This window comes from Molossus molossus, unplaced genomic scaffold (assembly GCF_014108415.1).
Source record: "Molossus molossus isolate mMolMol1 unplaced genomic scaffold, mMolMol1.p scaffold_m16_p_17, whole genome shotgun sequence".
In the NCBI taxonomy this organism is placed as follows: domain Eukaryota; kingdom Metazoa; phylum Chordata; class Mammalia; order Chiroptera; family Molossidae; genus Molossus; species Molossus molossus.
In genome coordinates this window covers 30,589,245-30,610,538 of record NW_023425352.1, presented here as the reverse complement: position 1 = coordinate 30,610,538, position 21,294 = coordinate 30,589,245, and the positions used below count along the sequence as shown (strand labels likewise).

Genomic DNA, 21,294 nt, shown 5'->3' with positions numbered 1-21,294 from the left:
TCAAACTTAAACTGTCTCCTATATCCAATTTCATCCAAATTGTTGGGGGTGGGGGGTGGGCAGGGAATGCTCCACTGCATGAGTTGCACCAATTCTTCAAATAGTCACTGAGAGTCTATGCAAGGCACTTAGGGAAATAACATTGAGCACGATAACACAATGCCTCCGTCTCTTACAAACATTATCTAGTGAGAGAGACTTTATTTATTTATTTATTTTTATCCTCACCCGAGGACATTTTTCCATTTTTTGTTCAGATAGAGTGGGGAGGGAGAGAGAGAGAGAGAAACATCAACATGAAAGGGACACATTGAGTAGATGCCACCAGCATGACCCAACCAGGGCCGGGGACAAACTGCAACTGAGGTACATACCCTTAGCGGGAACCAAACCCGGGTCTCTCTGGACCGCAGGCCGACGCTCTACCGCTGAGCCAAACCGGCCAGGGCTGAGAGAGACTTTAAGTAGCCAACTCCAAGATAAATTTCATGGCAACTGTGATAAAAATGCTATGAAAAAGTACCAGATGTTATGAAACCATATGATATGGGGACCTAGATTAGAGGTCATGGTGGGGTTTTCTAAAGTCAGTAAGCTAAGCCTTAAAGAACAAATAAAGTTCAAAGAAAGTATGTTCCATGCAAAGAGAATACCATGCTTCTTTCTACCTTCCCACTCAAAGAGGAGAAGCAATGTGCATTCAGGGAACTAAAGAAGAAAGCCATTGGCCAGTATGCTAGAGCTCAGAGTACAGCAGGGAAACCGAAGAGAGGGGGATCTGGGTAAAGTAGGAAGGGCAATACAAAGCCATTTGAAGTGGGGTTTATTTTACTTTTTTTTTTAACTTTTCATTTTGAAATCATTTCAGAATCATAAGAAATGTTACAAAAAATAATTTCCCTACACTTTTCACCCACATTTTCCAAATATTAGCATCTTAGATGACCACAGTATAATCATCAAAAAAATTTTTTAATTAACAATGATGCAATACTATTATGTAATTTACAGACCTTATTTTGCCAGTTGGCCCACTGATATCCCTTCTAAAAATCCAACTCATGATCACATATTGCACTTAGTTGTCATGTCTCCTTGGTCTCCTGTAACATGGGACTCGACTTTTTTTTTTTTTTTTTATAACCCTCACCTCAGGATATTTTTCCATTGATTTTCAGAGAGAGTGGGAGGAAAAGGAGAGAGGGATGGAGGGAGACCCATCGATGTGAGAGAGACACATTGATTGGTTGTCTCTTGCATGACCCCAACCAGGGCCAGGGATTGAACCGCATCTGAGGTACATGCCCTTGACCAGAAGTGAACCTATGACTCTTTGGTCCGAAGGCCATCGGTCTAACCACCAACCAGAGCTGTGACTTCTGACACTTTTGAAGAGCACTAGCCAGTTACTGGGTCTTATGTAATTTTCCTGCCCCAGCCCGGAATTAGCAATTTCTCCAAAGAGCCTTGGTTCCCTTTATTGGAGATAGCAGTCGGTAAACACATTGGTTTGCAGGGGAAGGGGGGGGGAGGTCATTGCCTTAGGTCCTTTCAGCAGCTACAGCTAGAAAGTATATGTAGGCACACATCTGTGTGTTTATATACCTATAAAATCATGAGTTTGTACTGATAACTCCAATTCCAATCAAACATCACAGGGATCATTCTAGCCTCAGAAGTGTCTCTTTTTAAAATTTACTAAATATTTACTGGGCTAGGCACTGTGCTATGCATTGGGTATATAATAGTGAACAAAACAGTCCCATGCCCAGCCTCATGATGCTTAAATTATAAAAGTATAATTTATGTATTATTCCCCTTTTCGCCAAATTGCTAAATGTATACTTTATACTGGCTCCTTCTCACCAGGATTTAAACAGGCCAACGAAGGATTTTAAGCAGGTAACATGATCAGTTCTACATTTTTTAAAAGGCCATTCTACTAATATATTGAAAGAAGAAAGAGTTGACTGGAGAGGCCAATTGTCAAATCAGTTGAAGGGGGTAAAAGTGAATGTGGGGAGACCAATTATGAGATTGGTAAGCAGTCCAAGGTAAGAAATGACAGTCAATAGGATTGGGGTGAAGGCAGGGATATGGAAACAAATAAATGGATTTGAGAGATATTTAGGAGATATATGGACCATACCGGATGATTGAGTGAAGGGTAGGGGTATGAGGTAAGGGAGAAGGATGACTCAAGGAGGGCTCCTAGGTTTGGGGGAGTATATGCATATATTGGCTCAGATTTCCATATATTATAAACATATGACTACATGTCTCTTCCATTAAATTGTAAACATGATGGAAAGAACAGTATAACAATGTATTCACATCTCTGTATCCTCAATATTTCCTACAGTGTTAGAGGTACATAGTTGGAGCTCAAGAAATGGTGTTGAATAAATTGTTTAAAAGGTGAACCTTTCTCAGACTTACCAAGTTGAGATTTCAGCTGTGGGTATCAAATTAGACATAAGGTCCCATAAAGGCCTAAAAACTCCCTAAGTAGAGGAAAACTATTTATGCTGAATATTTATACTTCCAAAAGACTGTCCTAGTCTATTAGTTTGTAATGTACATTTTCTCATCTATCATTAATTCATCTTACCCAAGATGTAAAATCCAGAAGGCATAAAATAGAGGTAAACATTTGACTATAACAGTGATTTTCAACCTTTTTCATTTCATGGCACACATAAACTCATTACTAAAGTTCTGTGGCACACCAAAAAATATATTTTTTGCCGATCTGACAAAAAAAGTTATTATTTCAATTCATTCACACTAATAGCTATTGTTGTGTTGGCTGTTGTCATTTTTTTATTTGACAGTCTAAGGGAAAAAAGGGCAGTGCCCCTGACTAAACAGTCAGGTATAGCATGCTTTAAAAATTCTTGTGGCACACTGGTTGAAAATTGCTGGACTATAACAATGAAATTTCACTTCGCACCTATCAGATCACCAAAAATTAATGCCTGTTAATTGCCTATCCCTGGTAGGGAGTGAGAGTAAGAGGAGTCCTATTTCCTCACCTCTCAAATGGGGCTATGGAGATTAGGTGAGATATTTCTAGCCTCATGCAGGCATTCAATAAAGGTTGACACTCTGCCTCTCCCCATATCCTGAGGTAACAGTAAAAAACAAACAAAAAACCCACTCAATTTCCTATGTATCCTAGCAATCTCCTCACATGTACATGCTAAATTTTTAAAAATTAAGTAAATGGGATAATATTATAGATACAAAATACTTCCTGTTTTTTTCACTTAACATGTATATAGTATTTATTGGTTTTGGTATTTGGCAACTATTCTAACTTCTTTAAGTTATCCCTTAAAGATTTGACCTGAGTTAGCATCATATGAATATAAGCTCCATGAGGTTGTTTTTCTTTCTTTTGCCCTATTCTATCCCTAGCATTTAAAAAGTACCTAGCGCCCGGCTGGTGGCTCAGTGGATTCAGTGCTGAGCCATGGACTGAGAGGCCCAGTTCGATTCTTTCTCAGTGCACAGGCCCAGGTTACAGGCTGCATCCCCAGGAGGGGGTGTGCAGGAGCAGCTGATTGATGTTTCTCTCTCATCGATGTTTCTATCTCTCTCTCCCTTCCTCTCTCTCTAAAAAAAATCAAAACATATTTAAGAAAATCAAATAAAAAATAATAGGTACCTGGAATGTTCTACTGTTTCTCTTTAGAGGGTATAAATCTTTCACCTTTTACTAAAAAGTAGCTGGAATATAAGTATATGCTCAGCAAATGTTTGCTAATGAATGTTCTTCCTTTTGAGAAATTGCCTTCATTCAAGGTACATTGCTCTGCCTTAGTCAAGTGACAAGGAAGACTGATTAGATGCTCCCTCCCTCCCTCGATTTTGAACTGTGAGAAGAATAAAAATATTGGAGTTTATTCATTTTGGTGCTGAAACCATATGAGAGCATGGAATGTTCCTGCTACCAAGGTTCTCTATGGTGGCTGCCACTTAACTGTTTCCAGCTTGGTTCTCCTGCTTGATTTTCAATTCTGTGGGTGCACACATATCTTCCAATGAATTACTTTTTGCCTAAGTTAGCTCAGGGTTTCTCAACCTCAGCCCAATGGACATTTGGGCTACATAATTCTTGATTGTGAGGAGGTATTCTGTACATAATATATTTAGCAGCATCCCTGGTTTCTACCCACTAGATGCCAGCAGCATCCCCTAGTGTTAACAATCAAAAGAACCTCCAGACAGCGAATGTCCCCTAGGGGGCGCTGAATTAGCTCAGTTGATTTCTGTGAGACAAAAAAAATCCTAACCAATGGCTATTGTATCTTTGGCAACTTTTCATTATGACTTACATAGAAATATCTCATTTGTTTCAATAGCTCAGCTACATAATATTATGTTATATGGATATGTAATTAGTTATTGAGTCAGTCTACAAATAATGGACTTTAAGGATTTATCTGGGGTTATTTTAAATAGCTTTATGGAGATACAATTCAAACACCATATAATTCACCCATTTAAAGGGTAAAATTCAGTGGCTTTTAGTATATTCGAAGAGTTGTGCAATCATCACTCTAATAAATTTTAGAATAATTTCATTACCACAAAAAGAAACCCCTACACACCTTAGTTGTCACCTATCAAAACTCCATTTCCCCAGCCCTAGGCAACCACCAATCTACTTTCTATCTCTGTAGACTTACCTGTTTTGAACATTTCATATACATGAAATCATAGCATGTATGCTTTTTTGAGCTGCCTTATTTCACTTAGCACAATGTTTTCAAGGTTCATTTATTCTGTACCATATATCAGTAGTTCATTCCTTTTTATTGTTGAATAATATTCCATTGTATGACCATACCACATTTTATCTATCCATTCATCAGTTGGTAAACATTTGGTTTGCTCCACTTTTGGGCTATTATGAATAATGCAACTATGAACATTCATGACCAAGATTTTTTGTAGTCATGTTTTAATTTCTCTTGGGTCTATACCTGGGGGTAGAATTGCTGGGTTATATGAAAACTTTATGCTTAACATTTTGAGGAAGTGCCAGGCTGTTTTCAAAGGGGCCATGCCATTTCATCCTTCCTAACAGCAGTCTACCAAAGCTCCAAATTTTTTAGTCTCACCATTTGTTATTATTTATCTTTTTATTATAGCCATCCTAGTGAGAGTGAAGTGGATTCTCACTGCGGTTTTTTTTTTTTATCCTCACCTGAGGACATTTATCTTCAGATAGGGCAGGAGGGAGGGAGGGAGGAAGAGAGAGAAAAACATTTATGTGAGAGAGACACATTGAGTGGTTGCCATCCACACAACCCCAACTGGGGCCAGGGACAAACTGCAGCCTCTCACTGTGGTTTTGATTTGCATTTCCCTGATGGCTAAAAGTGGAGATGTTTACTGGACATTTGTACTCTTTGGAGAAATGTCTACTCCAGATGCTTTGTCCATTTTTCAATTAGGTATTTGCCTTTCTATTATTGAGTTGTAACAAATCTTTATACATTCCACATACCAGTCCCTTTTCAAATACATGATTTCCAAAAATTTTTTCCCATTCTGTAGGATGTCTTTTCACTTTTTTTAACAGCATCCTTTGCAATACAAAAGTTTAGAATTTTGATTGTCAGTCTTTCAAGGTAAAAATAGTGTGCCATGAGAAGCCAGTTCAGCCTGCATCTTAATCATGTGTTTTTTTCTGAGACAATTATTACACTTTGGACATGGAGGAAGTATGCATATCTCCCATTTCATCACACAGAATATAAAAAATATCTGTATTCAAGGGTCAAGATTTAATAAAATGAAAGTTATTAATGCTTAGTCAAGGACTCTTTATTAATTTATTTTTGTTACAGATGTTTTTCCTTTTCCCCACACTGATTCCCCCCTCCTCCTCCCTCCCCACCCTGTCCCCAGCTTTGTTGTCCATGTCCATTGTTCATGCATACATGCATATAAGTTCTGTGGTTTACCTCTCCCCCACCATCCCCTCCTCTGGGGATTGTCAGTCTGTACCATACTTACATGTCTCTGGGACTACCCCATTCCTCAGACTGTTATGTTCATTATATTCCACAAATAAGTGAGATCATATGATACTTGTCTTTCTCTGTTTGGCTTGTTTCGCTTAGGATAATACTTTCCAGGTCCCTCCATGTCGTCTCAAAGGATAAGAGAGCTTTCTTTCTTACAGCTGCATAGTACTCCATTGTGTATATCTACCACTACTTTTTTCTCCATTCGTCCACTGATGGACATTTGGGCTGTTTCCAGATCTTAGCTATTGTAAATAGTGCTGCTACAAACGTGGCGGTACATATATTCTTTCTGATTGGTGTTTCAGGCTTCTTAGGGTATATTCCTAGAAGTGGGATCACTGGGTCAAATGGAAGCTCAATTTTTAATTTTTTGAGGTAACAACATATTGTTTTCCATAGTGGCTGCACCAGTCTGCATTCCCACCAGCAGTGTACTAGAGTCCTCTTTTCTCCACACCCTCGCCAACACCTATTGTTTGCTGATTTGTTGATGGCAGCCATTCTGACAGGTGTGAGGTGATACCTAATTGCTGTTTTAATTTGCATCTCTCTGATGATTACTGATGTTGAGCATTTCTTCATATGTCTCTTGGCCATTTGTATGTCCTGTTTGGAGAGGTGTCTATTTAGTTCCTCTGTCCATTTTTTAATTGGTTCTTTGTCTTCCTTTTGTTGAGTTGTATGGGCACTCTAAATATATTGGAAATTAACCCCTTATCTGATATATCATGGCAATTATGCTCTCCCAAACAGTGGGTTGCCTTTCCATTTTGATGATTGTATCTTTTGCTGTGTAGAAGCTTTTGAGTTTGATGTAGTCCCATGTGTTCATTTTCTTTGTTTCTGTTGCCGTAGGTGATGTATCAGTAAAAATTCTGCTACGTATGATGTCTGAAATTTTTTTGCCTACAGTTTCTTCTAGGAATTTTATGGATTCATGAGTCACATTTAAGTCTTTTATCCATTTTGAGTTTATTCTTGTGTATGGTGTAAGTTGATGGTCTAGTTTCATTGTTTTGCATGTAGCTGTCCAACTTTCCCAACACCATTTATTAAAGAGGCTGTCTTTACTCCACTGTATGCTCTTGCCACCTTTATCAAATATTAATTGAGCACATTGCCTTGGGTCCATTTCTGTGTTCTCTGTTCCGTTCCACTGGTCTATATGCCTGTTCTTGTGCCAGTACCAGGCTGTTTTGATTACAGTGGCTTTGTAGTATAACCCGAAATCTGGTAATGTGATCCCTCCAACTTTGTTCTTCTTTTTCAAGATTGCTGTGGCTATTCGAGGTCTTTATTGGTTCCATATGAACTTCTGAACTATTTGTTCTAGTTCTGTGGAGTATGTCGTTGGTATTTTGATGGGGATTGCATTGAATCTATAGATTGCTTTGGGTAGTATGGACATTTTAATGATGTTAATTTTTGCAATCCATGAACAAGGTATGTGCTTCCACTTTTTTATATCTTCCTCTATTTCTTTTTTCAATGACCTGTAGTTTTCTGAGAATAGGTCCTTTACCTCTTTGGTTAAGTTTATTCCTAGGTATCTTAATTATTGGTAAATGGGATTGTTTTTTTAGTTTCTCTTTCTGTGAATTCATCATTGGTGTATAAGAATGACATCGATTTCTTGATGTTAATTTGTATCCTGTTACTTTGCCAAATTCATTTATTAAGTCTAGTAAATTTTTGATAGAGTCTTTGGGGTTTTCTACGTATAGTATCATGTCATCTGTGAATAATGACAGTTTCACTTCTTCCTTTCCAATTTGGATCCCTTGTATTTTTTCTTCCTGTCTGATTGCTGTGGCTAAGACTTCCAGTTAAATAAGAGTGGCGAAGGTGGGCATCCTTGCCTTGTTCCTGTTATTAGGGGAAATGCTTTTAATTTTTGCCCATTGAGTATGATGTTGGCTGTAGGTCTTTCATATATGGCCTTTATTATGTTGAGATATGATCCCTCTGTTCCCAAATTGATGAGCTTTTTAAATCAGAAATGGGTGCTGGATTTTACTGAATGCCCTTTCAGTGTCTATTGACACAATTATGTGGTTTCTATTCATTTTATTTATGTGGTGTATCATATTTTATTGATTTGCTAATATTGTACGAGCCTTGCATCCCTGGGATGAATCTCACTTGGTCATGGTGAATAATTTCTTTGATGTATTGCTGGATCCGATTTTTTTTTTTTTTCCATTTTTTTGTTCTGGTAGAGTGGGAGGGAGAGAGAGGAAAAGAGAGAGAGAAACATCGACGTGAAAGGGACACATCGAGTGGCTGCCACCCGCACGACCAACCAGGGCCGGGGACAAACTGCAACTGAGGTACGTGCCCTTAGCGGGAACCAAACCTGGGTCTCTTGGGACCGCAGGCCGATGCTCTGACCGCTGAGCCAAACTGGCCAGGGCTGGATCCAATTTGTTAGTATTTTGTTCAGGATTTTGGCTTCTATGTTCATCAGGGATATTGGTCTATAGTTTTTTTCTTTGTAGTGTCTTTTTCTGGTTTTGGAATTAGAATTATGCTGGCCTCATAAAACGAGTTTGGAAGTCTTCTTTCTTCTTGAATTTTTTGAAATAGTTTGAAGAGAATGGGTGTTAGTTCTTTTTTGAATGTTCCCCCGTGAAGCCATCCGGGCCAGGGCTTTTGTTTGCTGGGAGAGTCTTGATTACCTCTTCAGTTTCCTTAGTTGTTATTGGTCTGTTCAAGTTTGCTATCTCTTCCCGGTCCACTTTTGGGAGACTATGTGTTTCTAAAAATTTGTCCATTTTGATTAGATTGTCAAATTTGTTGCCGTATAATGGTTCACAATATCTGTTAACAATCCTTTGTGTTTCTGTGGTGTCAGTTATTATTTCTCCTCTTTCATTTCTGATTTTGTGTATTTGGGTTCTCTCTGTTTCTTGGTGAGTCTAGTTAATAGTTAATGGTCCATCAATCTTGTTTATCTTTTCAAAGAACCAGCTCTGTGTTTCATTGATCCTTTGGATTGTTTTTTTTTTTTTGGTCTCCATGTCATTTATTTCTGCTCTGATCTTTACTGTTTCCTTCCTTTTACCAGCTCTGGGGTTTTCTTTTTGTTTGCATTCTAGTTCTTTAAGTTGTGAGGTAAGATAGTCCATTAGAAATTTTTCTTGTTTCTTGAGGTAGGCCTGTAGTGCTATGAACTTCCCTCTCAGAACTGCTTTCACTGCATCCCATAGATTTTTTGTTGTTGTGTGTTCATTTTCATTGGTTTCCAGGAAGTTTTTCATTTCTTCCTTGATCTCCATGGTAACCCATTCATTGTTCAATAACATGCTATTTAGCCTCCATGTGTTCAAATGTCTTTGCATGTTCTTGTTGCAATTGATTTCTAGTTGCATACCATTGTGACCTGAGAAGATGCTTGTTATGATTTCAATCTTCTTGAACTGGTAGAGACTTAGTTTGTCCCCTAACATGTGGTCTATCTTTGAGAATGTCCCATGTGCACTTGAGAAGAATGTGAATTCTGCAGTTTTGGGGTGTAATTCTGTGTAGATCTCTATTAAATCCATTTGATCTAGCGCTTCATTTAGAGTCTGTGTTTCCTTGTTAATTTTTTGTCTAGAAGATCTCTCCAGTGATGTCAGTGGGGTGAAGTCCCCTGCTATGATTGTATTGCTGTCGATTTCTCCTTTGAAGTCCTCCAGAAGATTTTAAATATATTTTGGTGCTCCTATATTGGGTGCATATATGTTTATCAAGGTTATATCTTTCTGTTGGATAGATCCTTTCAATATTATGTAGTGGCCTTCTTTGTCTCTAGTTATGGTCTTCATTTAGAAATCTATTTTATCAGATATGAGTTTTACTACCCCAACTTTTTTTTCCTTTCTGCTTGCTTGGAAGATTTTTTTCCCATCCCTTCACTTTCAACCTATGTGAGTCTTCTGTTGTGAGGTGGGTCTCTTGTAAAAACAACATATAGATGAGTCATGCTTTCTTATCCAGTCAGCTACTCTGTGTCTTTTTATCGGAGCATTCAAACCATTCACATTTAAGGTGTTTATTGATATGTACTTATTTATTGCCATTTTTGTTTAGTGTGGTTCTATTTTTCTTCCTATTTCTTCTACTAATTACAGCAGTCCTTTTAGCATATCTTGCAGTGCTGGTTTGGTATTAATATATTCCCTTAGCCTTCTTTTGTCTGGGAAGCTCTTTATTTGACCTTCTGTTTTGAATGATAGCCTTGCTGGATAGAGTATTCTTGGATTCAGATCCTTGATTTTCATGACCTTGATTACTTCTTGCCACTTCCTTCTGGCCTGTAGTGTTTCTGTTGAGAAGTCAGCTGAGAGCCTTATGGGGTTTCCTTTGTAGGTAACCTGTTGCTTATCTCTTGCTGCCTTTAGGATTCTCTCTTTGTCCTTAATTTTTGGCATTTTAATTACTATGTGTCTTGGTGTGGGCCTGTTTGGGTTCTTCTTAGTTGGGCTCTCTGTGCTTCTTGAACTTGAATGCCTTCTTCCTTCACCAAGTTAGGAAAGTTTTCTGTCACTATTTCTTCAAATTTATTCTCTAACCCTTGCCCATTTTTTTCCTCTTCGGGAACTCCTATGATGTGAATGTTATTCCGTTTCCAGTTGTCCCAAAGTTCTCTTAAGCTGTCTTCCTGTTTTTTAAGTGTTTTTTTTTTTTTTTTTTCTTTTGGTTTTCTGACTGGTTTTTTTCTACCCTTTCTTCTAATTCACTGATCCAGTCCTTAGCTTCCTCTACTTTGCTGGTTAGTCCTTCCAATGTGTTTTTAATTTCTGCTATGTCATTCTTCATTTCCACTTGATTGGTTTTCAATGTTTCTATATCTTTACTCATGATGCTGATGTCCTTACTCATGCTGTCGAGCTTCCTCAAGATCATGGCTCTGAACTCTACCTCTGATCATTTGCTTAGCTGCATTTCATTTATCTCATCTTCAATAGAGTTCTCTTTTTCTTTCATTTTGGCCTTGTTTCTTTGTTTTACCATTTTGGCTATCTCAGTGGGTTTTGGAGCCTGCCAAATTTTCCCTGTGGGTATTGGTGTTCTGCTGTTTGTGGCTCCCTCTACTGGTTTTGGATGAGCCTGGGTGGCCCCCGTTAAACACCACTGTCAAGTCTTACTTTCCTCAGATTTACAAGCCCAGGAAAGGCTCAGTTATCCTCTAGTTTTTTCCTGGTGGCTAGTAGTCTCACTTACTCAGTGCCTTGGCATGTAGCCCTGGTGTTCTGCATAAGAGGATTTCCAGAGGGTGGGATAGATGCTGATTGTTAATGAGCCTCAATTTACATTTCTTTGCCTCACCTGGGAAAGGCTGACTCTCCAAGGGGGTAGGGCAGTGGGAGGGGGGCTGAGCTGCTGCTTTTCCCCACAGCTCTGGGAAGGAGGACACTGGCCACTGTCCTTTGTGGCCACAACTCAGCAAAAACTCTGAGTGCCCTCCAAATCCCAGGTGTCCCTACAGAGTTCCAGCCCAGTCTGCCCTCCCTCTGCCATAGCCCCCAGGTGAGTGGCTGTGGCTATTTTAGTGCTCTGTCCCAGCTCTCTGCACTGTGGAGCGGGCTTAGTCTTTATTCCTCAAGGGCACTGCTCACAGCTAAGATTACTGCTGTCCTTGGGCTCCCAGCCCGCCACCCTCTTGCACCTCCGCAGATCCTACCAGTGTCCCTGGTTATATGGTCCTGTCTTGCTGCTTTTCTGTTGCTTTTTTACGAGGATTTGTCTTTATTTTAGTTATAATTCCTGTTTGGTCCTGGGACATTGTCTGCATAGCTTCTATTCACTCTGCCTCCATTTTCACATCCTCTATTCCTATCTTGTGTGCAGCTGAGTTGCACAGGCCTTTGTGGTGCTCCCACACCCTGCAGATCCCGTGGGTAACTGGATCGCACAGTCCCTTTGGGGACCCAGCTCTATGCCTATGTTATGGGCTGCTGGGTCGCACAGGCCTCTCTGGTGCTTCAGCACCCCACAGGTCCCGTGGCTAATTGAATGGCATGGTCCCTGCTGGGTCACACAGGCCTCTCTGGTGTCCCTGCACCCTGCAGTTCCCGCCGGCGGGCAGCTGGATCGCACCAGTCTCTCTTGGGCTCCGGCTTCCCACTGCTCTTGTGGGCTACTGGACAGCACAGACCTCTGTGGAGCCCCAGGTCCTACAGGTGGCGGCTGGGGAGTGCTGCTACCCTGTGGGGTTCAACTCCTCAGCTTTTGCTGTAGTTTTGGGGGATGGGTCTCAGCTGCTGGGCTGTGCTTCTGTTGCCTGGTGATGGATGTCTGCTCCCCAGCCTCTGTTGCTGGGGGTATATCTTGACTCTGATCGGGCTGCTACTATGGGGGTGGTGCTGGGCTCTGGTCTGTCTTTGGCTTCCACCACCAGCACCTTGGGAGCTCCACTACTGTGCACCAGTCTGTGTTGACACAGAGTGTCCACTGGTCCGATGGTGCCAAGTGTGCTGGTTGCTGGGCCCTAGCCACTCCCACTGCCTCTTCCCAGGGAAGACCCAGGATCTTTCAAAATGGTGGGACCTCTCCATGGCACAAGGAGAAGCACCCTGAATGGCCACTTACTGCGGTAGCCAGCTGCTCCTGTCCACAGCACAGGAACTTTCTGCTCTGCGGCTCTGCACTGCTCGGGTTTGGTCGTCCACCTTCACATCCACTCACACTCTCTCACACACTCACCCTCCCTTTGATCCTGCTCATGGTCATCCAATCAAGGACTCTTAAGTGAACTTTTGTTTTGTTTTGACTGCATGTGCATAGTGGTGAAGAATATATAACCATTAGCCCAGTTTGATGCCAATGCCTTTAATAGCACCAAGGTACAAGCAGTTTCCTCCACCACTGGTGTAAATGCCAATGCAGTGAAAAAAGCAAATAATGTTTTAGTATTATTATGAAAATAGTCTTGATCGTTCATACCCCCCTGGAAAGGTTCTCAAGAAGCCTGAGGGATCTGTTAGACCACACTTTAAGAACTGCTGCCCTATGACATCCATGTTTATCTAAAAAGGAAAACAATTCTTTTTTTTTTTTTTCCTTTATTGATTTTTAGAGAGAGAAGGGAGAGGGAGATAGAAATATTGATGAGAGAGAACATAGATTGGCTGCCTCCTGCATGCCCCCCACTGGGCATCAGGCCCACAACCTGGGCATGTGTCCTGACCAGGAATCGAACCTGTGACCTCTTGGTGCATGGGTCGACACTCAACCACTGAGCCACACCAGCCAGGCTCTTTTTTTTCCCAAAAGAGACTTAACTTGGAGTGGTGAACACACAATACAATATACAGATGATGTATTATAGAATTGTACACCTGAAACCTATATAATTTTATTAAACAACATCCCCCCCAATAAATTCAATAAATAAAAATAAAAATAAACATAGTAGATAAAAAATCTATTTTTCAATTACAGTTGACATTCAATATTATTTTATATTAGTCTCAATAATTCTTTACATATACATTTTCTCATAAAATTAATACTCCTGGAACAAGATACAAGAAGGAAGATGTGGTGTATTATCCTCAGGCGAGGATTAATTTTTTAAAAAATAGTCAATTCACTTCCTCTCTCTCTAAAAAAATCAATAAAAACATATATTTAAAAAAATAGTCAATTCAAAGTAATCCTATAGATGCTAATCCAGTAAAATGTATTCTAGGGACTAAAGTCTTCCCATAAAAGTTCATTAGAGAGGCTCTTGGACATTATATACTTGAGAATTACTTAGCCTATTTAAGGATCTTAAAAAACTTATATCTGTGTGAAAGCAAACTTGAAAACAGTTACAGACCATGGGCAAGCTACTGAAACCTAGCCCAGCTCTAACTTGTCTTTGTTTCTAATCCACACATGCATATCACTGCCAAGATTAATCCCTCTAAATCGCTCTCATTTTGCTCAAGAATTTTTAGTAATATTTAAGAGCTGGCACCAGTGAAGCTCTTAACCATGTGCTCAGCATTATATTGAACAATTTAAATAAAACTGCTTATTTAATCCTCCCAGTAACACAATGAGGTAGGTTCTATAGTTCTCCTAGAGATGAGGAAACTTTGATTTAAAGAGATTTAATAACCTACCCAAAGTTGCTGAGCTTCTGAGTGGCAATGCTAAAATTTGAAACCTAGGATTAAGCTGAAGCTCTCAACCCACTGCATTATTTCCGCAGATATACCATTTGGCTAATAATCACTTGCTTAAAAACAACAGTTTATTGGGCACAACTACAAGGCACATTAAGAATTTCTGGGCAGTTCTCTGAATCACAGCAGGTTTAGGATCCCCTACAAGTTAACTTCCTATTTCCTACAGAATGAAATTGATTTCTTATATCTAAACTCCTCTTAGCAGGATTCTAGGGTAAGGGCAAAATTCCTAAAATTGGCCTACAAAGCTCTTTATAGTGCAGTACTTGATTGACCTTTTTTGGTCCCATCTTGCCCCAAGTCCTCTTTCTGTTTCGGTTTCTCCTATTCATCAAGGTTTCCTTCACAGGGTATTTGCACATACTGTTCTTTGGACCGTGAAACTCTTCCCTATTTCCTTAATCTAGTTAACCTCTGCTCTTCTTCAAGCCTCAGCATAATGGATATTTGCTAAGAGAATCTTTTCTGACCTCTCTGCCTAGGTCAAATTCCTAACTCTAATCTCTCATAACACTATTTACCATATTTGTAATTTAAAAAATGTATTTAGCCTTGGCTGGTTTGGCTCAAAGGTTAAAGTGTTGGCCTGCGGACTGAAGGATCAAGGGTTCAATTCCAGTCAAGGGCACGTACCTGGGGTGCAAGAGGCAACCAATTAATGTCTGTCTCTCTGTCTCTCTCTGTCTCTCTCTCTCTCTTTCTCCCCCTCCCTCCCTCCATTCCACTCTATCTAAAATAAAATACAATAAATGGAAAAATATCCTCAGGTGAGGATTAACACCAATAAATAAATAAATAAATAATTTTTATGATTATCTCTCTCTCCCTCTATAAACTGTAAAAACTCACAAAGGTAGGGACTGTGCTTATTTTTGCTCATTATTGTATCTCGTGTCTAGCTTGGTGCTTGTTCAGTAAATATTTGTTAAAGAATTAATAAATTCAAGGCTTTTTAACTATTCCCTACTTAACCAGCCAGCCATATTGTTCACTTTTACTCATCAGAGACCCAACTCTTTTATCTACATCTTTTCATCCTTATCCAGACCCAAGATCCTTCGCCACCTCCTCACCTAAATAATACCTCATATTACTACAAGGTAGAGCCTAAATTTCCCTTGTTTCACATAGCTCTCTTTAATGCACCAGCCCATAACAGGCTCCTGTAAACTTCTACATCATTTTGTATTTCTATGCCATTCATTTGGCACTTCATAATATGCTGCCGTGTAGCATTATGAAATATTTCATATGTAAGTGCCTTGTTTTATTTTTTATTTTTAACTTAAGCATTATTAGGTAGTTTGCATGTTCCTGAAGAGTAGTTATAATTTGTTATAGGAGTACCCAGGCACATCATAAATTCTCTGGAAACATCTGCTGAATGAATTAATGAAGAACTTTTTGTGGCCGGCAGTGTGAACTCAGATTGCAGGTTATCTCCAAATTTGGTAATTGACAATTCTCCTTGGAGGGCACCTGGATATTTTATACTCTCTTTGTGGAATACCTTCAAGGTCTCTTTTGGCAGACAGTTCAAAACAATTGTGACAAGAGAACATTAAAGTAAGATAACTATCTTAAATTTCCTGACATATTTAGAGCAGTTCCATACTCAGGTATTTCTAAGTCCATTACCAAATCATTAATACTATATTCCATAACTCTTTAGGAAAACTCTATGTTGTCAATCCTTGTTCTTGTCCTCTGAAGTTAGGAGAATCTTTAAATATTTTCAGTAGATTAATTTCTATTTCAAAATATATCACTGAGGAAAATATTTTTTTGGCTGTAGTCATGTTGTTACTCTCTTGGCTGAACACCATTTACCATAAACCTTAACCCCATTGAAAAATGCAGGAGTGCATTTTAACTTTTTTTTTTTGTCAGACTAAGATCTATGTAATTGATATTTTTTCCTTCTAAATCAGAGAGTAAAATATAATTCCTATTATTCTGAGTCTTATTTGAAAATACAAGAGCCAAGACAATATTGACAGAATATTTAAATTCAGGGTATATGTGTCATCATTTCAAATGCAATGAATTAATTTATTTTGTGAGTTTTATTAATCATGATTTTTGCCCATACTCATATAAAATATTTTTAAAAATTAAAGTTTGATAATAAAAAATTATCAGTTATCTATTTCTCTTTCAATATCCTATGAACATTTTATATGTAGCAAATTACATTTGTTAACAGCTTTTTTGAGATGTAATTCACATACCATAAAATTCACTCATATTAACTGCACAATTTAATTAGTTTTAGTATACTTACAGAGCTATGCCACCATCACCAGAACCTAATTTTGTTTTACTTTTAAAACTGAAATATAATTTATAAAGTTGTATTACCATCACCACTTGAAGTCTGGAACAGTTTCATCACCCCAATAAGAAACCTCATATCCTTTGGCAGTCTCTCCCCATTTCTCTCCAATCTTTACAGCCCATGGCAACCACTAATCTAATTTGTCTCTCAATTTGTTTATTCTTAACATTTAATATAAATGGAATTGTACAATATGTGTTTTTTTGTGACTGGCTCTTTTCGCTTAGCATGTTTTCAAAATTCATCCATGTTGTCCCATGTATCAGAACTTCATTCCTTGTTATCATCTAAAGGTTTCTATTGTATGGATACAACACATTTGGTTTATTCAAATTGATGGGTATTTGGATTGTTTCCACTTTTGGGCTATTGGGAATAATGCTGCTACAAATATTTGCATATAAGTCTTTGTGTAGACAAATGTTTTTATTTCTCATGGGTAGATACTAAGGAGTGACACTACTACATCAGGTGCTAATCACTCCTAAGATGAAAAATAGCATTTCCTTTTTTTCTATTTCCAAGGATTTGTGACAGCCAGGAAACAGAATTTTCATGCAAATGCTAATATCAAATCAGTCTTTTCAAAAAAAATAATGTTAATCTGCACACAGCTTTGCTATCAAAAAAAACTGTATCATATTACTTTCCAATTTGGGGCTCATATAGAAATTCTCAGATGAGAGGAGAATTCCTTCATATCTAGTGTAAATCATAAAACTACATGGAGTTTGCACTGGCCTATTTAATTAACAAGCTAGGATTAAATTCTATTTTTTGACCGGAATGCTTATATCCATCTCCTGTGGCTGACAATTGCTTAAGAGATAAATACACAGTAAGGGAAGGTTTACACAGTAGGAGGAACAATAAATAGGAATTTAAAATATCAAACACCCTACTTAAATTAAGCACTTAGTTCCTCCCCTAGTGGGGGCCTGTTTCTCATTTCATAAGAAAGAAAGGTGAAGCATTAACTATAATTCGTCATGTAAATTCCCAAAGCCTTTCATAAAAGCATCTTTCAGAAACTGGAGGCTAAATAAACTTCTGGTCACAAGTTATCCCCGCCCCCCACAGTGTACACTCCAGTTCAAATATATTCAGGAAGCAAACTTTAAACAGAGAATTGAGAGCTGATTGTAAAATTCTACATAAAGGGGGGCTTAAAACACACTTTTTAATTTAAAGAAAAATAAAATATCTTGCAGCAGAAGCTAGGCATGATCAAGTGGAAACTACCAGACGTCCTACCAATCACAGCACTAGAGAACGCCACAGGTCGTCCCAAAGACGCATTCGTTTTAGCCAACAGCTCCTTCCCCCCGCCAAAGCTGTCCCTAGAGCGTCAGATAATAACCCAATCAGTGGTTGATTTTTCCCTGTTGATCACCCCACCCGGACACACACACACATCCACCTGCTTGGAGGTGTCAAGGCGACTGGAAATGGTTAACAGTGACCAGTAGCGGAGAGAGAAACAAACACCCCCTGACAACCCACAGCTGAGTAAGCAAGAGCTGTTTATTCACGAACGTGTTCCATTTAGAGGCTGTCGGAGAGCCCTTGAAAGCCCAGGCACATTTTGGAAGGTTCGCAGAGAGGGAGAGATCATCTTTTCTCCCCGCACCCCACCCCTAAACACACACTGCCTCGGGTGGGACCTGGCTGGTCAAGGCAGCCCCTGCCCACCCGCCACACAGGAATAACATCAGCACTAGAGCATCCGACCCCTCGAGGGGGTTGTGTAACTCCCCCAAATGGGCTCAGAGGCTGCAGGGCTGGCCCCAATGCCGAGGGCTCCATAAGTCACTGGTGCCACCCCAAACCCCGCCACGATGACGGATGCCGCGGCAGGGGTTGGAGACCCGAGAAATGGCCCTTGAGCCCCCTCCCCTCACCTGGTCCCACCTGAGGGCAAGGGCTGAGGAGGTTAGAAACAGGCAGGGAGGGCTGACCTTGTTGCTACTGACAGTGGAGTTGCACATCCTGCTGCTTCCTGGAAAGCGGCCCAAGGCACATTTTCCCCCCTGGAGGAAGGAAACGGGAGGACGCCGGCCGGGCGGCGACGGGCGCGGCGGTGGTCCGGGCGGGCTGTGCAGCTTCCAGCGGGGACGGTCCGAGGACTACATCTCCCAGGCTGCTCTGGGCCGCCCTGCGTCGTGACCCCGGCGCGCACGGAGGCGGTGACGCTTACCTCACAGAGGTAGCTCCTCCGCCGGCAGCAACTCGGCGCCGGCGGTCCATGGACCGGAACCCCGGGCCGACGGGCAGGAACCCGGGCCCCGATTGTCGCCTCCCCGCCACAAGCTCCTCCTCCTCGCTCCCCGCCGCCTCCTCCAGACGCCCGCAGGCCGCGCACCGCCGCCGCCGGACTCGCGGAGCTGCCCCGGGAGGCTGGGTGGTGGGTTCGCGGCCGCCGCGGGACTGAGGCCTACTCCGCCGCCTCTCAGTGCTATTGTCCCTGGGCCCGGTCCTAACCGGGTCCACTGGAGAGGCGAGTGCTCCGGCTCCACGGAAGATGCCGGACCAAGCCCTACAGCAGATGCTGGACAGGTATGGGCAACTTTGAGGGAGCACGCGAGCCGTGGATAGTCGCTCTGGCCCTGCCCGCGCCCGGCCTCGAGGCTCCCCGTAAGTGGAGCCGGACGGCGGGGAGGAGTTCCACGGCCCGGGGGCCGGGTGAGGGGCAGAAAGTTTGGAGTCTGTACTTGGGGGAGGACAGAGCCGGCGGCCTGGGTGCGCAGACTTAAAGCGAAACTTAGAGAAGGAGTGGCCTCTAGTATTGTTGGAACGCAGTTTTGAAATGAGAGGGACTCGTATTAGTTTCTTTTTGATTTTGCACACCCCCCCCCCCCCCCGTGTTGTAACGTGTTTGTCAGCGGTGTCACTGGCAGGAAGAGCCAGGCTGTCTTTCAAGGGAATGATCCCCCTGCAATTAATGTTAAGACTCCCTCCAAAAACCAAGGATAAGCAATCGTTTGGAAAGCCTGGTAGGCCGACTTCATCCCTCCTTCCCCCACATCCCACCCCCACCCCCCTACTGTAAGGTCAAGAATATCCGCAAGAGAGCTTTAACGGTCGGACCAAAGTAGAGGTTATGGAAAACAGCCACAGAAGCCCAACACTCAACACAGTGTATTGTACGATTCGTTGTGTTCACGAGAAAGTTTCATCCTATGTTGGGGCCAGTTGCCCATTCCTGGGGGGCTCCTGTCGGTAAAACTTTTGATGAAATCGGATGTATCGCCCTCTGCTGTTCAACTTCTAGTCCTTGAGCTCTACCTTGAGTTTTGGGAACCTTAATCCACAATTTTCCCTACCCTGGTCTTAACTTCCTGGCATAGCCAACGCCACAGGCTAATGCATAATGTTTATGGTAGCTCACAACTCTGGATGGATGACTTGTCACCTAGTTCAGGACGTAGTACTGCTTTTTGTGTTGAGCAAAGGTCCAGCTGTAAGGTGTTAAATGAGAGGCCTCCCTTAATTGAGATTATACCTAGTTAGACGCAGTTTGAATCTGCCATGTCCAAAACACAAATCACCGAAGAGTGCAGTTCCTCCCAGAGTGAGACATTTCCTTTGGAGCTTGGAATTTTGAGACATCTAAGTTAATAAAAATGATGTTGCTGACTTTTTTCAGTTGGAATGATCCAGTGATTCATCTAGCTGACCTTGAGGTCAGCATTCAGGTCAGGTTGTATTGACAGCTTTTTTTTCCCCCCTTTCAAAACCACCCCTGATCCTGGAGTTCTTCAATTAGATGCAACTCTAGTTCATGATAAGTACATTTTTAAAGAGTTATTCTGGCCCTGGCCAGTTTGGCTCAGCGGTTAGAGCGTCGGCCTGCGGTCCAGAGAGACTGGGGTTCAGTTCCACGCTAAGAGCACTTACCTTGGTTGCGGTTTGTCTCCAGCCCTGGTTGGGTCGTGCAGGTGGCAGCCACTCGATGTGTCCCTTTTACATCGTTTCTCTCCCTCCCACTCTATCTGAACAAAAAATGGAAAAATGTTCTCAGATGAGGATTTAAAAAAAAAAAAGTTATTCTGGATCATTTCATACCCTTTAAAACAATATATAATGTGCTCACTTTCTGAATACAGCCCTTTCGGTGCAGAGGAAAAGAACAGACATTGCTCTAGCACAGAATGACAACTTTTTAAATGTAAGCTACAAGCTCCAGGAAGGCAGAAACTTAGTCAGCATTATTTATTTTGAATTTAGAACAGAGCCTTGTACTCCAGAGGTCTAGTAAATATTTGTTTTATAAACAAATGTGTGACTTTTTTTGTCTTTTTCCCCAGTTGTCTAGGGGTCTGACAAGTTACCAGGTTTTTTGTTTGTTACACTTTAGAATATGGCAAATTGCATAGGACTACTAAAATATGCCCAGAGGAGACCACCTCCTGCCATTGCCAATTAGTCAGATGAGACTCCATTCTGGTGCAGGGCATTTTGTAATATTTTTTTCCAATAAGGGCCTGTTGGTTTCACTTTTATGTGGGTGACTTTTATAAAAGTTTGCGTGTCCAAAAGCTGACCTGGTTTTCCTATGCTCTTTGGAGATTTCCATAAAAGTGAAAAGCCAAGGAGGTCTAATGAGGCATTTAAAACTTCTCAACAGAAACTTGGAAATTCTGGTTGCATTTACTAAAGCATGTGACTGTAATACTGGCTTACCCTCATCTTTATCTTTTTGACATACCTCAAGGTAGATTCTTAAGATAGCATTCAAAGGCCTTTA

General features: G+C 40.9%; 2 protein-coding genes across 3 annotated transcripts in view; one reads left to right on the top strand and one right to left on the bottom strand.

The window, feature by feature from the left end:
* The window catches only part of CPEB3 (cytoplasmic polyadenylation element binding protein 3), a 200,246-nt gene extending 181,565 nt beyond the window's left edge, over positions 1–18,681 (bottom strand). Inside the window, exon 1 of one of the 2 annotated variants that reach the window (XM_036265384.1) lies at positions 18,506–18,681. The gene's annotated coding sequence lies outside the window, so the exon portion shown is untranslated. The remainder of the gene's footprint in view (positions 1–18,505) is intronic. The other variant, XM_036265381.1, reaches the window with a different exon arrangement.
* A 58-nt stretch (positions 18,682–18,739) lies between these two features.
* MARCHF5 (membrane associated ring-CH-type finger 5) overlaps positions 18,740–21,294 on the top strand; it is a 49,467-nt gene continuing 46,912 nt past the window's right edge. Inside the window, exon 1 of the mRNA XM_036265446.1 lies at positions 18,740–19,103. Within this exon, the coding sequence (XP_036121339.1) occupies positions 19,069–19,103 (35 nt within the window). The 5' untranslated portion in view covers positions 18,740–19,068. The remainder of the gene's footprint in view (positions 19,104–21,294) is intronic.